General features: G+C 44.1%; 2 protein-coding genes across 3 annotated transcripts; one reads left to right on the top strand and one right to left on the bottom strand.

Annotated features, from left to right (window-relative positions):
- The first annotated feature begins 77 nt into the window (after positions 1-77).
- atraid (all-trans retinoic acid-induced differentiation factor) lies at positions 78-3028 on the top strand. The gene is made up of 7 exons (XM_047574561.1): positions 78-234; positions 393-526; positions 957-1025; positions 1518-1589; positions 1718-1839; positions 1936-2036; positions 2156-3028. Exons 1-7 carry the CDS (start codon positions 142-144, stop codon positions 2258-2260), a joined length of 696 nt encoding a protein of 231 aa, XP_047430517.1. The 5' UTR covers positions 78-141; the 3' UTR covers positions 2261-3028.
- Positions 3029-3685: 657 nt separating this feature from the next.
- Positions 3686-12465, bottom strand: eif2b4 (eukaryotic translation initiation factor 2B, subunit 4 delta). Of its 2 annotated transcripts, XM_047574558.1 has the most exons (15): positions 11856-12465; positions 8328-8418; positions 7802-7839; positions 7504-7687; positions 7187-7396; positions 6707-6789; positions 6376-6402; positions 5975-6066; positions 5746-5860; positions 5284-5360; positions 5058-5160; positions 4840-4967; positions 4400-4577; positions 4108-4288; positions 3686-4008 (listed from the first exon to the last, which is right to left on the bottom strand). In XM_047574558.1, the coding sequence occupies exons 2-15, from the start codon at positions 8404-8406 to the stop codon at positions 3809-3811; spliced, it is 1695 nt and encodes a 564-aa protein (XP_047430514.1). In that variant the 5' UTR covers positions 8407-8418; positions 11856-12465; the 3' UTR covers positions 3686-3808. The 2 variants fall into 2 exon arrangements, with proteins under 2 accessions (XP_047430514.1, XP_047430515.1); XM_047574559.1 differs by lacking the exon at positions 6376-6402 and having other exon boundaries at positions 11856-12460.
- Between the last annotated feature and the right edge of the window lie 1720 nt (positions 12466-14185).

The following is a 14185-nucleotide window of genomic DNA, read 5'->3' as shown; positions in this document are numbered from 1 at the left end:
CTTTTCTTAATCACTACCCAAGCACACTAGTTAAATCTCCTCAAAATGCACGTATGCGTAACTCTCGCGCAAGATAAGGTTGGGGCAGCATCCTGTCACATGTCCTGGTACGGTGGGATCATATGACTCCACTCGAAGAAAATGAAAGCTGGATGCGGCTGGCCGACACCCGCAGCGCTTATTTTGATTTTTAATTTGTGTTTTATTGCCCCGTATCAGCTGACAGAGCAGCAGGTAAGACCGGAAACTGACCATGTAACAACCACAGTCTTTTGCCACACTAGGTAAACGGAGAATCACACTGGAGAAGCGGAGAAACAGCTGGTGGCTTTAATTTTTTTTAACTTGTTGTTTACTGTCCGTTCTCCCTCCGCCGTGATTTGTGACCGCAGGTATGTTCGCTCTGCGGCGGGACGGTCCTGAACGGCTCCGCGGTCGGTCGCTTTTGTTCCTTATCCGCTGGACGGATAGACGGGCGTTGCTGTTTGAGAAATGACAACACAAGCGACCCTGAACACATCATCGGGTAAGATTCTAAGGTCGCTTTCAAGGTCTGCTGGAAAAATAAACACTCATATATTCAAACCGAGATCTTTTAAAACTAAAACTATAAAAGCAATAACTATACAGAAATGCGGGGAAGTTAAATTAAGCTGTAAATAATTGAATTGTGTTATATGTTGATTTATTTATTTGTTTTTGTGAATTTCCCTTCATATATATATATATTTTTTTATTATTATTATTATTTTTTTTTTAGATTTTTAGTAAGTTCTTTTGGCAGTGAAATACTGAAAGTAAGAGTTTGACCTGTGTATTTTGATCTAGCGCTTACAACATAGTAGTTTTTGTCCCTATTTATTTGCATATCAAAAACTAGGCTATAGGGTACCAAATTTAAAAGCTAGTGTAACTTGACCTTTGCTTTTGAGTTTCACAATTTTCTATTTTATCAGACTGGATCTATCAAATTGTTCACTGGCTAGTGTGGATAATCTTCAGGGTGCATCAGCGGTGTTCATGATGTAAGTAGTAAGTAAATGCAGTTTCACGCAACTATGTTTATTTATTTATGTGTGTATTTTTGCGTAATGAATAGTGTAGCGTGCGCAGAAATAATTAAAGCCTCTGCATGGCCACTTCCTCGCTCGTATCGTTGCCAACGGTTAGATTACGTGCCGTCATTTGTGCCTGTTCTGCAAGTAGAAATCACTGCAAAGTTGTGCACACAGGAAAGCTGAGGGCGATTCCTCAGTGATCTCACTGTTGATAACATAGTGGGAGTTTAGAAAATGCTCTAATTTTAGCAGCGTAAATACTTCCAACTCTGCTGCTGACAGAGACTGAAACACTTCCACTATTCTTAAGTAAATAAATAGAGCTAAAGCAGATAAGCCCCAGACAAGTTACTATGTCTATGCCCTCTCAATGTTTTCATCAATCATAAATATCTGTATGTTACCACTTGTCCTTGCTTTTCCAAATGTAAGTTATTGTATAAATATTTGATTTTACAGAGACCTCTCACTAAATCCCATCGTCAACATCAGCGATGCAGTATTTCAAGGATTTACTAAGTTAAATAATGTGTAAGTGGCCTGCTGCAACAATTATATAAACATAACTATATAATCTGTTGCTATATAAATATTGTGACAGATTCTTGTCTTTATTACCTCTGATTTTTTTTGTGATTTCTATTTTTATGTCTCTTTAGGATCTTACCACAAGACATAGTTTGTCCTGGAGGCAATGCCTCTTGGGAAAATGTGGAGGTAAAAGAGGGAAATCGTTTCTGCGAAGGTCAAAAAAGTATGTGCAACCAGACGGGACAGCTTTGTAAGTACCCGCCTTTTAATGCTTATACGTAACGTCCAAAACTGCAGTTGCTTTGGAATATGTGGCATTCATTCATGATTTTTTGGGAACCCGCAGCTATTGACTGTCCAGAGAACTCCCTCTGCGCCCCCTACGGCCCCGGCTTCTTTGAGTGCAGCTGTGCCGACAGCTTCCACGGATACAAGTGTCTTAGAGAGGTCTGTTCAGCTTCGTTTTCTCTCAGAATCATTTGTCTGTTATTAGGTTTACACTGATGCACTTGCATTGTTTTGTTTTGTTTTGTTTTTTTAAATGCATTTCTTAAAACTGTCAACAGGGGGAGTTCCCGACCCTCCAGGTGTTCGGGCCTCTGGCAGCGTCTACAGTTGTGATTTCTTTCCTGCTCTGGGTCACCCAGAGACGCAAGGCCAAGTCACTCTGAGGCCAGCGACTGCTTTAAACCCGACTAAGAACTGACTCTCCTCAAAGGGAAAATGCTGACAAAGTCTGAGGTGACCCCAGGCTTCTTTTAAATATTTTATCAATTTTACACCTATCTCGGGGCAGCTATATTTTATTTAAGGGAAACTGACATTTCTAACCGTGCCAGTGCAATTTTAAAGAAAGGCTCCATTTTACAAATGTGTTACTTTTGCTAGAAATGACCACTATTATATTAACACCTAGTCTGATTTTGTCAATGCAGCTGACTGAATAAAAAAAAACAAGCAAGGTAAAACGCTTGTTAATGAGAATCTTCACACAATAATGTACTGCATGTTGAACATGTGCTTTAGCTACTTAAAGATACAAAATATGATTGTAACAAGATTGTGAATCTAACTGCGCTTTAATGGTGATTTTAAAACCTCCGACGCAGACGTGACGAAGTGGGTCATTTAGTTCGACTGCTACAGTGTGGTGCCTGGTTACAACCTTTTCTGTTACTAGTTCAGGGACAAGACATTAGTTTGTTTTCTGTGATGATGTTTAAGCCATGAGTTGTCTCATCACGTCATTTTTTAGAATTTCAGGTTCAAGTCAAAATAGGACACGAGATGTGTGATACTGTTCAGTTACACCCCAGTTGTGTTGCATCTTTTGTTCATTTTGTTACCATGTGGTAAATGTCTCGGTGCTAACAGGCTCGTTGGTTCAAGGTCTGTTCCCAGTGGCATTTTGGGTTTTAATAAAGATTCTTAAAACAGAACATTGTTTTCCTCTCTTGAATTGCATTTACCGCATTAAACATTTCAGCGTGATTTCAAAATTACAGGCGCCCAGATGGAAATCCAAGCTTCACTGACAGCGTTAAGACGACTTGAATGTCTGTATGATGATGCAGCAAATTTATATTTTTAGTAAATAAATCCACATATTAAAACTGTGTCCGTCTGCAGCGTACATTTTTTTTTCTCGTGGTCTGACTCAAACTTGAGCCGACATAAGAGCTGAAGCAAATGAGCATGATCTCTCAACTGCAAGGGCATAACATTATCAGAGTGCCTCTTATCTGTTTGACTGATCAGATCATTAAAAACTAGGTTCAAGAATTTTTGAGAGCCAAAAAAAAAAAAAATTCCTCTGAGATACTTCAGCTCCAGCTGTAATTAGGGAACTTTTCCTGGCTCATTTCAAATTGCATGCCGCGGTTGACAACCAGAGCGTGTTGTGAACCACAGTGGGATTGCTCTTGCTCTAACTACTGGCAATTAAGTGTTCTGTTGTTAAGTGGATCTATTAACATCTAACTGCAAACATCTTGCGTTTTACCAATATTTGGGGGGGGGGAGAAAAAAAAGAGCCTCGTTGACCAGCCTGGGAAACAAATCTCTGTAATTATCCATAAAAACACACATGGACGCCATTTAAAAAGCATATGCCATTTCAGATATATATATTTATTGCATGCTAAAAGCACGATATTTTGTGTTGTGTGTATGTGTGTGGGTGTGCGAGCTTCGATGCGCGCGACCTCAGCCGAGGCCGTTCACTGGTCCACGTTTTTGACTCGCAGCACCACGGGGACCGAGGTGCACGGGATCATCCCCAGATCCGTGATGACCAGGTCCACGAAGTCGGGCGGCGTCACGTCGTACACCAGGTTCAGCAGGCCGAGGGAGGGCACTTGCTGCCAGTCCTCCAGCTGGGTCACTCCTTTACGGGTCACGATGAGGTCGTCTGGGTCATCTGGAAGGGGAAGATAAAGTGAAAGTGTAAGGATTAAGCAAAAGAAGAGTTTCCTTTTGAGTGTGTATCGCAGTGAGTGCAACAGAATGATTTCCATACCAAGTTCATTGGATACGAAGGAATCTGTCTGCACCCTCTCACAGAACTTGTAGGTCTCACAACACACCAGCACAGGCACGTTAAAGGCTTTGGCCACCAGAGCTATCTGCGACGTCCCCACCCGAGACATGACGTAACCGTTGGCCAGCAGAGCATGAGCACCAAGGAACACCTTTGATACCTAGGAGTAAAATAAATGTGCTTAGAACCGAAACCTCCGACTACTCTCAGGTCGACAAACTGCTCCAGTGCAACGATGTCAAGTCTTAATCTAGTGCAGCATCGTGATTACCTCTGGAAGGATGTAGGAGACGGCCGAGATAAGAACGTATGTGCAGCTGATGCCTCTCTGGACCAGGCGCCTCAGGGTCTCCCTGCCCTCCAGCCGCGGCCTACTGTCCACCACGATAACGCGGAACTTCCTGCTTTTCTCAAAGGCCTCGCACAGGATGTGGTTGACCAGTGAAGAGCTAGCAGGGAAGATGCAAGTACAGATTAAAATTAGCCGGGGAAATGTCAGAAGAGAATGTGGAAGGAAGGGGAGTCTAAGACGCAACACAAAAACAGGGAAGAGAAACTGTTAAGGCAAATTTAGAAAAAGGATTCTCGTCTGTTATTGACAGACAAGCAGAAAATCTTGCATTGCTTAGTAACGAGGAACCACACCTTTAACATCTGAACAGCACATGCACAGCATTTAAAAATGTTTCATTGTATGGAGAAGTGGCTTACCATCCATAAACCAGGATGACGTCTCCATTGCTGATCTTTTCTATGGAGGACTTAGCGATAGCCTTAGCAGCAATAACAATCTTCTCATCAATATAGCGGTCGATACAGGTCAGCAGTTTGCTCTTCGCCTGAACAGAGAGAGGGGTGTAAGTGTACTGTGACTGAGAGTCACATTATGTGAATCTGGTGTATGACAGTTTATAAAGTGTGACACTAACCTCTTCTTCTTTGACCTGACTAGGAATATTGGAGATCTCCTTCTTGATGTATTTGATTGCATTACCCATGCTCGCTGACAGAGGGCGACATTGATTCAAAAAACTGAAAGAAAAGACAAAATACATAATTTAACGTGCTTTTTAATTCAAATACACATTAATCTGTAATCTACTTGTGAGGAGATTAGAAGGTGATACATGAATAAGATTGGATATTTGTTTTTACCTGATATAAGGTTTCAGCTTGTTGACCAAGTCTCTTGATAGCTCCTCATTAGGAGGTGTAGTGTAGTCCCTTATTACCTACAATGAAAATATTTCTTTTAATTTGCTTACTTTAAATCTGTCCACAATAATAAAAAAACTCACATAAATTTCACATAATTTTTACAGTTCAGATGCAACCTATTCCTAACTTAGACATGTAGCAGGGAAAGTATTTTTCTCTAAACATTAACAACATTTATGTTGCATTTGACTCAGTTTAGACCATGTTTACAAAAATGTTACAAGAGTCAAAACACCCACCATATTTTCCCACTAGATAGATTCATAAGTTTTTACTCTACAAAAAACACATCGTGTGATAAAATGTTTTGACTGATTGGATCAGAGCGAGTCTGTGGTGGTGACTTACAACTGCTCAGTCATAAGCCAGTCGGCAATTATCTCAATGAACGGTCTGTACCTGTTTGAAGGCATGCAGCAGGGCCACAGAACGAGCATTGGATCCTGCTACAATGCCCTGTGAATACTGGAGACCCAGTCGAACAATAGCAGGATGAATCACTGTGGAGGGAATGCTGCAAACAGCAAAAATATCAATCAATAAAATGTAAGGTCATATTAAGAGATCCGAAAGTATTCTCATTTAAAACAAACACCCCATCAGGCTACACTGTAAATAGTCAGTTTACCTGAGCTGCTGTGTTAGAGGGGCTTTGCGACTGTACTGGTGGAGGTGAGAGAACAAGCTGACTTTGTAGCCGTAGTCTGAGCGCAGTGGGATCTGAAATACGACACACAAGGCTTCAGAGATTAACACTTCACATATCACAGCACAGACAGGTTAACGAACACAGCAGTGGTCAGATCCGGCACAGCAAGCAGCGTGAGAGATGAACAAAACACACACACAGCAAAATGAACCTCTACTACCGACGTATCCACTCTGATAGATGACATCACTCCATGTCACTTCCATGAACCTTCTAATGACCAAGCAGTGATGGAGTTAGGTTATTAAAAGTTAGCAGCTAATGAGAAACTCCAAAAATGTTAACGACACACATTTTAAAATGACCTCGAGGGATTGTACCTTTTTAGCAGAATTGAGCTCTGGTGTCTGCAAGAAATGTCAGGTACAATCACATGCAGTCGTAACTGAAGGTTAACGTGTCCAAGGCTGCAATCCCTTCTTTTTTTTTTTTTTTTACAGAACTAAAAATAACCAACATTCATATAATCGTTACTTCGGAAGTTCGGATCATATTAAAAATAAAATAAATAAAATTAGTCAAACACATTTCTCAATCATCTCTATTGCCTTACTCCATCTATAAATGCGTGCACAGTAGCAGTATGTACTTGTTATAGGATGGCGTGCCGTGCTATGAAGCTGTTTAGAAGTTATACATCATTTATCCAACCTGCTGTCTTTCCAACTTCTTGGCCAGTTTCTTTAAAACGTCTGGGTCATCCACTTGAACATGTTCTGGGAGCCTCTTCACCACTGAGGGGGAAAAAAACAAAAAAAAACATTATAACCTCACGACCACCCTTGTGTGATATGCTGGGACTCCTTAAAACCAAAGAATGTGCAGCACTGTTCCCACAATTAACTCTTAATTTCTCCTTTTTTTCTTTCTTTGTCATGGATCTGAATTGTCCCCATTACCCTGACGCCAGTTAATAGTTTAGAAGCACATTGAAGTGTTAGAGATGCTGCATCTCATTTGTTTTACTACCCATGTCTCCGATTGTTCGTCTGATACTTGTCTGATACTGCAGGAAGTTTACAAACTAATCAGCACTATCCCCTTAACTAAGATTACTCGTGATGTTTCGAGTTGTCTGTGTACATAATGTGTGTTTTCAGATTGTTAGTAACCTTGTGGGTATGACGGTACCTGGCTGCAGCTCACTAGGTGGTGCTTTAGTTTTGCTTGTGGGCGCCTGCTGGCCCACGTCGCCCTTCTTGCCCTGTTTGGAGGCTCGTTCGGCCTCCTGCCGAGCTCTCCTCTCAGCTTTCAGCTCCGCTTTGCTCTTGGCGGACTTCTCAGCCGGGGCTGCAGCCTCTGGGGCAGGCACGGAAACAGGAGCAGGCACTGCTGAAGGAGCTGAGAAAGACCCCAAAAACACAGACGTCACGGTGAGAGACTGATTACAGTGAGGGGCGAAAACAAAAATCACAAACGCACTAATGAATAATCCAAACGCCACCCACCCTTCTGTGTTGTGGACTGTGTCGGAGGCTGGGATGCCGGGGCGGCTGGCCGGCTGGTCGGCTTCTTTTCCTTCTCACTTTCCTGTGGAGTCTTGTCATCTTTTTTCTCTTTTTGTTTCTTCTGCTGCTTCTTCTCTTTCCTCAGCCGTTGCTTCTCCTCTTTGGTCAGCTCTTTGCCTTCGCTCTGTTACAACGTCAGAGAGGGGGTCAAAGAAAGACAGAGCCATTAGACATTTAGAGTTCATACGAGACTGTAAGAATATTCAAGAAAAATACACACACACACACACACATTTACCTTGACACGTTCAATGTCATCCTTCTGTTTAGGTCCATCTGTAAGAACAACGATGACATAATGACAAGTTTAATGATGGATTTCACTTCTGTCATTTTACTGATGGAGGGCTGTGACACTAGGATGAAGCATCCTTCATTCTTCGGCTGTGGTACTGAACATGCTCGGTTAGTCCAATGCTAACAACACAAGTATCACAAGTGGTGCGCTGCCAGCACAAAACATGAATATTTACTTGTCATAACGAATAAATTAAAATAATTTACGGGAAAAAAACATGATGCAACAACATCCCAATGTCTCCCGTTAAACTACACTCTCCACCGCAGGAGTACCGTTGACATGCTAGCGATGCTAACATTAGCGGCACCAGCATCTGGAAAATAACTTCGCTAGGAAGCAAAAGTGAAGAGCGCAGAACAAGAGCTGTGTGTGTAAGATGCTTCCCCGTTAACCGCCGCCGCTAAATAATATAAACGCGTGGAAACTGATACAAAGCACAGCTGTGAAACACTCTCAAACCCACCTGTCACTCCACTGTCGGCCATGTCTACGGTGCTGCTTCGCTGCCTCCCTCCGCTGCAGAAACAACAGCGCACAGACATCTATATCGCCCCCTTGTGGAAAAAGAGGTGCAACGAAAGCCGCAGCATTGACAACACAATCTAATCACAAGTAGTAAAGTAAACTATAAGATATATTATTATACATGGCACAACTAGACTATAAGCATCATTTATTAAGCACCAGTGTGTAATTAGTATGATACTGTTTGATGTACAGGTTTGACCCTTTATAGGGCACTCATTGAAATACTTGGAAATTTTAAATTCTAGGGTGTTATTGTAATGCATAAGAAGATTTTTTTTTTTTTAAATTTACATGGAGAAAATCAAGATTGATGAATTTACCATATATGGTTCTGTGCCCTTAAGTGGTGAACAAATGTAAACATGTATTTAGGCCATTAGAACATTGACAATGAGATGATTCGAGCACTTGTCAACATACATATTGTCACATTAGACAACATTAGGCCTCGTCTTTGTGGCACCTAATAAACTAGTTATGCTCAGCATTCATGCAGAGGTGGACCTTGAAAATTTCACCAGAGAAGGTTGCCTTGATCTTCTGTGTGTACCAAAGTTACCACAAATGGTTAAATGCAGGGACGGATGCAGATGCAGAGCCACTGAAAAATGACTCAAAACTTAAACAGATTTCCTGAAGGTAAACAAAGAAAACCCACTCAAACAAATGAGATGGAAATATACTTGTGTGTCTGTTTATTCAGGAAAATGAGTCAACACTATGTATCTTTGATGAGCAAAGGTGGAAGTTCCTCCTTTGCAACACAAGTTCATTTCAAGTCCATCTGTCCAGAAAAGATCAGTGTAACCGATGTAATTCTGATCAATGTAATGAGGTTCAGGTGTCGTCTGGTCAGTCTGATCTTCACAACCCACGTTTGAGGAAAGCTGTGATAGCACATCTGAGGGATATTCAGATGACTGATGGGAGAACATGATACTTTTAGTTTTTCCTCAGACCCCTGATTTTCAGTAAGTTATTTGAACGTTTGTTGAAATGGAACCATGTGAGAAGATTAGAGGGCTATTAACTTTTAACAGCGCAGAGGCATCTGACATGTGATCCTGACTGCACACTGCTTTACGTGGAGACAATGTCTGAAGGCAATTAGGCTGGGGAACCGATCTTTGATAATGGGTTGTATTTTAAATGCTTTTGTGTGGATTTGGCATCATTCGCTCTCATTTGTTTCCTTATAATTATTTATTTGTCATAACTACAAGCACCTTCAGTTTCCCAATGGTCTTGATCATCGTCTTTTATATGTGGTGACATCCACGGTTGGGATGATTTAAAGTGTTATTACGCGGCTGTTCGACCAGTTCTGTGAGTGTACCCTTGTCACATTGGTGGAATTTGCTGGCTTCAACTAACACAGCGAAACAGAACCGATTAAGGACAGTAAAAAGACACACGTGGCTGATTAAATGGTTCCTGAAATCTGATCCGTTCGGATCCACAGTTAGATCTGTGCAGTTAAAGGGCCATTTATTACCACGGGTACCATCAAAATGTTCGTTGGGTCGCGTCATATATTATTTCCCATAAAACTAATCACCAACAGTGAACAAAGCCTAATTGGTTAATTAGTAAACATTATATCCATGACACTGGAATCTATGAACTGGACCGAATGTGGACTCACTGATCCTGGATAATATGATTTCACGTTCACCATGACCGCTTCTGACCAAATAACTGAGCCTTTTATTAAGAAAATAATAATAATACAGTTAATTTCAAGGTGCACTCATTTGACTTAGGCATTCAAGTCGTACTCTGCTGAACAACAGTTATTTGTGATCATTTTGTTAAATGTTAAAGGAATGAAAAGAATATGATTTCAGCAGAGTTTAATCTTTTATTTTACATATTCACACACTATATATAATCATCACCAGGCAACTGAAGTAACTCAATAATCTGCATATGAACTGTGAAGGCTACCACCTAAGCAGCTTTACACCACAGCGCCTCTGTGCCTTTGACTCCACGCTGGTGTCTGCTGACTGAGTTCACGACGCAGTAGCTGGTTGAAGGGGACCAAACCTCACAGTAACACCTGACTTGGTTCCGTTTGACCAGCCACAGCAAGGCGTGTCGCTTCAGCTGCAAGAGGCAGAGCGAGAGAGAGCGGGGGAGAACACGCAGTGGGGAAGTCAGGGAGGGAAGGTTACAGAGGCCAAAAAAAAATTTTAAAAAGAAAGGAGAAGGGGGTTAGGAGAGAGAAGAGAAGAAGAAGAAGAGAGGAGGAGGTGGAAATCATCTGCGAGGCTGTGGAGTCGTCTTCGGCCTTACCTGATGAAACACAGAGAGAGAAAAAGGGGGAATATCATTAACAGCATAGAAACACGCGCCCCTGTGTTACCAAGCAGACGGTTCCTATTTCGAGGTTTGGGAACCCTGACAGCCAGTGACATCTCCGCATTTCCTTCCAAACCCGGCCTACAGCGGCGAACTTTCACCCCCCAGTGACAGCTCCGCATCTCCTGCCCTCCCTCCCTTTCTTCCCTTTTCGAGCGCTCTGCGGTTGCTATAATGGGTGACAGCTGTGGTCCGTCAATCCTGCTTGACTGTCAGCAGTTGGGGCAGGGCAGGAATTTTTCAAGAAGTCCCTGAGACCCGATCAGCAGCAGGAGCAGGAGCAGCAGCAGCAGCACTGGGAGTAATGCTAACTGTACACGTGCCTGAGCTGAAGGAGAGGGAACAGGCCTTTCACCTGTTGTCCTGCCACACACACACACACACACACACACACACACATCCCCCTCCCATCTCATAAAACTGACAAAGGGTTACAGACTCAATAATGCTGGAAAACCACTAAAAGAAATAAAATCCTAAATGTTCCATTACTACTTCTCCTTCTACTTCTTCTTCTTCTTCTCCCAAATGTGGTTGATGCTCAGGTCCCCTTGAGACCACACACTTCCTTACATTCCATAAGTGGTGTATTAATATGGGGATATAAGGAAGCATGTCCTCACAAGGGTCAACAACTGGATTCACCGCTTCCTCGGACACAAAGCACCCTTTCATAGCCCCGCGGGAGGAAGAGCAGCGGGAACAACCGGCGCCACAGTGGGTTAACTGTGACAGTCGGCGAAGAGGGAAAAGAGCTAGAGGAACACGTGACTGGGTCGTTAGCTTTGACAGATTAAAGAAAGTCAAATCATTCTGTCTTCTCCTACGAGCAGAAAATCGATTAACCGTTGATTTAAGATGCTGCCAGAACCTTTAGCCCCTCGGTGCTAAGGTGATGATGCTGGACTGTGTTGAAATAACTCAAATCACAGGGTGAGGCGACTTCCAGCACACGAAAGGTCAGAGTCTGTTTTATTTCCCCCACACTACACCGCGCCAAGTCACTTTGATCCCTCCAGCTGTGCCAAAGACTCTTTACGAAGAAGTGGAAAAATATAAAAAAATACCTTGAACTGATGTTTAAATGTGTGTTACTCACCTTTACTGAGCTCTGCCGTGCCTCCTCTTGTAGTAGCCGGGATGAGTGAGCCGGAGGCCGCAGTCCGCCTCCCCTTCGCAGTTGCTGCTTGACTTCTTTGATAAAATCTAACCCCAGCTCTGGGCCAAATGGCCGTCAGAAAAGGCGAGCCCTCTCTCTGCTTTGATTAGACTTCTTGTGACGGCTCCTCTGAGAAACACACGTCAAGAATTCCCTGACTCCTTTCCTGTGTCGCACCTCAGCTTCCCCCCCTCACCTGACAGAGGTGTCGGGCTCAGGCCAGCTGTTGGGACGTGTTGGCGCCTGACAGCCGGGCTGATGCCCGCTTCCTCTGAAACACACAAAACTGAACCAGGAGGAGGAAAGTTCGCAGCTGAATCTGGAAGTTTTTTTGGTTTTTTTTTGGACTGTACTTGTCAAAGAACAAGCGTGCACGACAGATTTAAGTTAAAACCTCCTCCTCCCGTTCTATCCACCCATCAGACTCATCTAACTAACCCTCCACTCCCTGAGACTTCACCCTCTCTTCTCCTCCCCGTGAGCAACCATCCTCCTCTGAATCCGGCCGGTGGATTGTGCCCACAGCAGGCCTTGCAGATCGGCCTTTTCTATCCCGCCAGGAGCGCCCCCCTCCAATGCGGCCTCCCACCTGTTGGTGTCCTTTAGAAGCCCGGGCCTCTCCTGCGCCTCCTGTCCGGCCCAATCAGGGCCCTGACAGGGGGGAGCCAGCCTGTGAAATCACACCTCTCAGCTGTTCACACTGGGCTCGAGACACCCTACACCCCTGCCGTTCCTCTGTTCAGCCCCCACCCCACTCGGCCTCTATTTTACACCGAATGTCAATGGCTCCTTTTTGGAGGAAAAAAAAAAGGAAAAAAAAATGGGAGAAAGAGAGGGATACAGAGAAACGAGGAAGCAACTGCGAGATGGGCGTGTTTTTCCTGGGTTTGGGGGTACAGTCAGAGCAGCAGTCGCAGCGGGCCGCGAGTCACAGCTGAAGCCAAGGTTGAGTTTCATCCCCCCCTTCACTTTAGCTTCATTGTATCGTTTACAGCGTCGGAAAAAGTGACGTCCGCCGTTTATCGAATGAGACGTTTTTCGTGGCCGCTTTACGGGCGATTCGGGGGGACGGCCCCACCAAATGTGGTAAATGCTTTGACAAATTGTAACGTAAACGTCTCGGGGCCGCGGAGCCCGGCCAGTGACATGTGAGGAGTGTCAATGAGTTATACGGGTGTTCTCGTGGCACCGTAAAAACAAGCAATAAATCCTCACAAGGTGACCACACTGACACGTAGAAGACAACGCTGGATGCAGTATTTGTGGGCAGCTCAAACTAAACGCTCAAAGAGAATCTACGCGATCACCCACTTGGCCGGCGAGAATATGACTTCTCTCACTCGGTCATATAGCTTTGGATGCATGTTCGAAGCATCTGCGCGACCGCGGAGGCAAACGGGCCGAGCTCAGGGGTTCATTTTCCTCTGCAGCAAGCACAAGCCGCTCCGCTAAGGTCAACACCTGTGTTCTAAAATCAGCGCCGGGGTTGGGTGTGATAGGAACCCGGGCCTCATTCACAGAAAGCTCGAGCTCAGAGAGGGGGGCTTATATTGAAACCCAACGCTCTCGCTATTTTCGAGGCACTCACCGTCCACAAATAGCAACCCAAGTGCATCTTTGTAGCGCCCGTTTTTTTTTCTTTCTTCCCCCTTCCGCCACAGGATGTTGTCTAAATTTTGACAGTTGTTCGATATTTCCCATGGCCCCGCGCCAGGGTGTACCACAAATGCAACATTTCCACTAATGTCAGCTATGCGCCAAAGGCCTGGGCCGGTTATATCTGGGCGCTGGGAATATCGGGTGACTTTTGTTGTCGGGGCGGATTCTTGGTCGACTCACGCCGGACACAATGGCGAAGACACAAATCGTAATCCCGCCGTTCCTCTTAGCGAGGGCAGCTGATCGCCAACAAACGGACCCCAACCCGGGGCTGCGGACTCGCGTCCGATCATCTGCTTCTCTTTCATCATGTGTCACGCATCACGCAAAACAGCTCGTCTTACCCCGTCCTCTTTTCGTCTATTTATATTCTATTTACTCATCGTTCACAGATTGGTGCAAATTCCTTAGAAATCACGAGCGAGTATGAGTCATGACAGCGTTTCACGTCGCTCACAAGTGAATTTCTAAGAAGCCGAAACGGGAGAAGGGCCGAACGGGAGCGGAGCGGCCCTAGCTGTGTGTTATCTACAAATTGGGCCAGTGGGGTTATTTTTAACCCGTATTCACATACCGGGGCCCCCGTTTGCTAATCACTTTGTTCCCCTCTG

The sequence above is a fragment of the Mugil cephalus genome, chromosome 21 (genome assembly GCF_022458985.1).
Source record: "Mugil cephalus isolate CIBA_MC_2020 chromosome 21, CIBA_Mcephalus_1.1, whole genome shotgun sequence".
NCBI lineage: Eukaryota > Metazoa > Chordata > Actinopteri > Mugiliformes > Mugilidae > Mugil > Mugil cephalus.
This window is presented reverse-complemented; position numbering and strand designations above follow the sequence as displayed.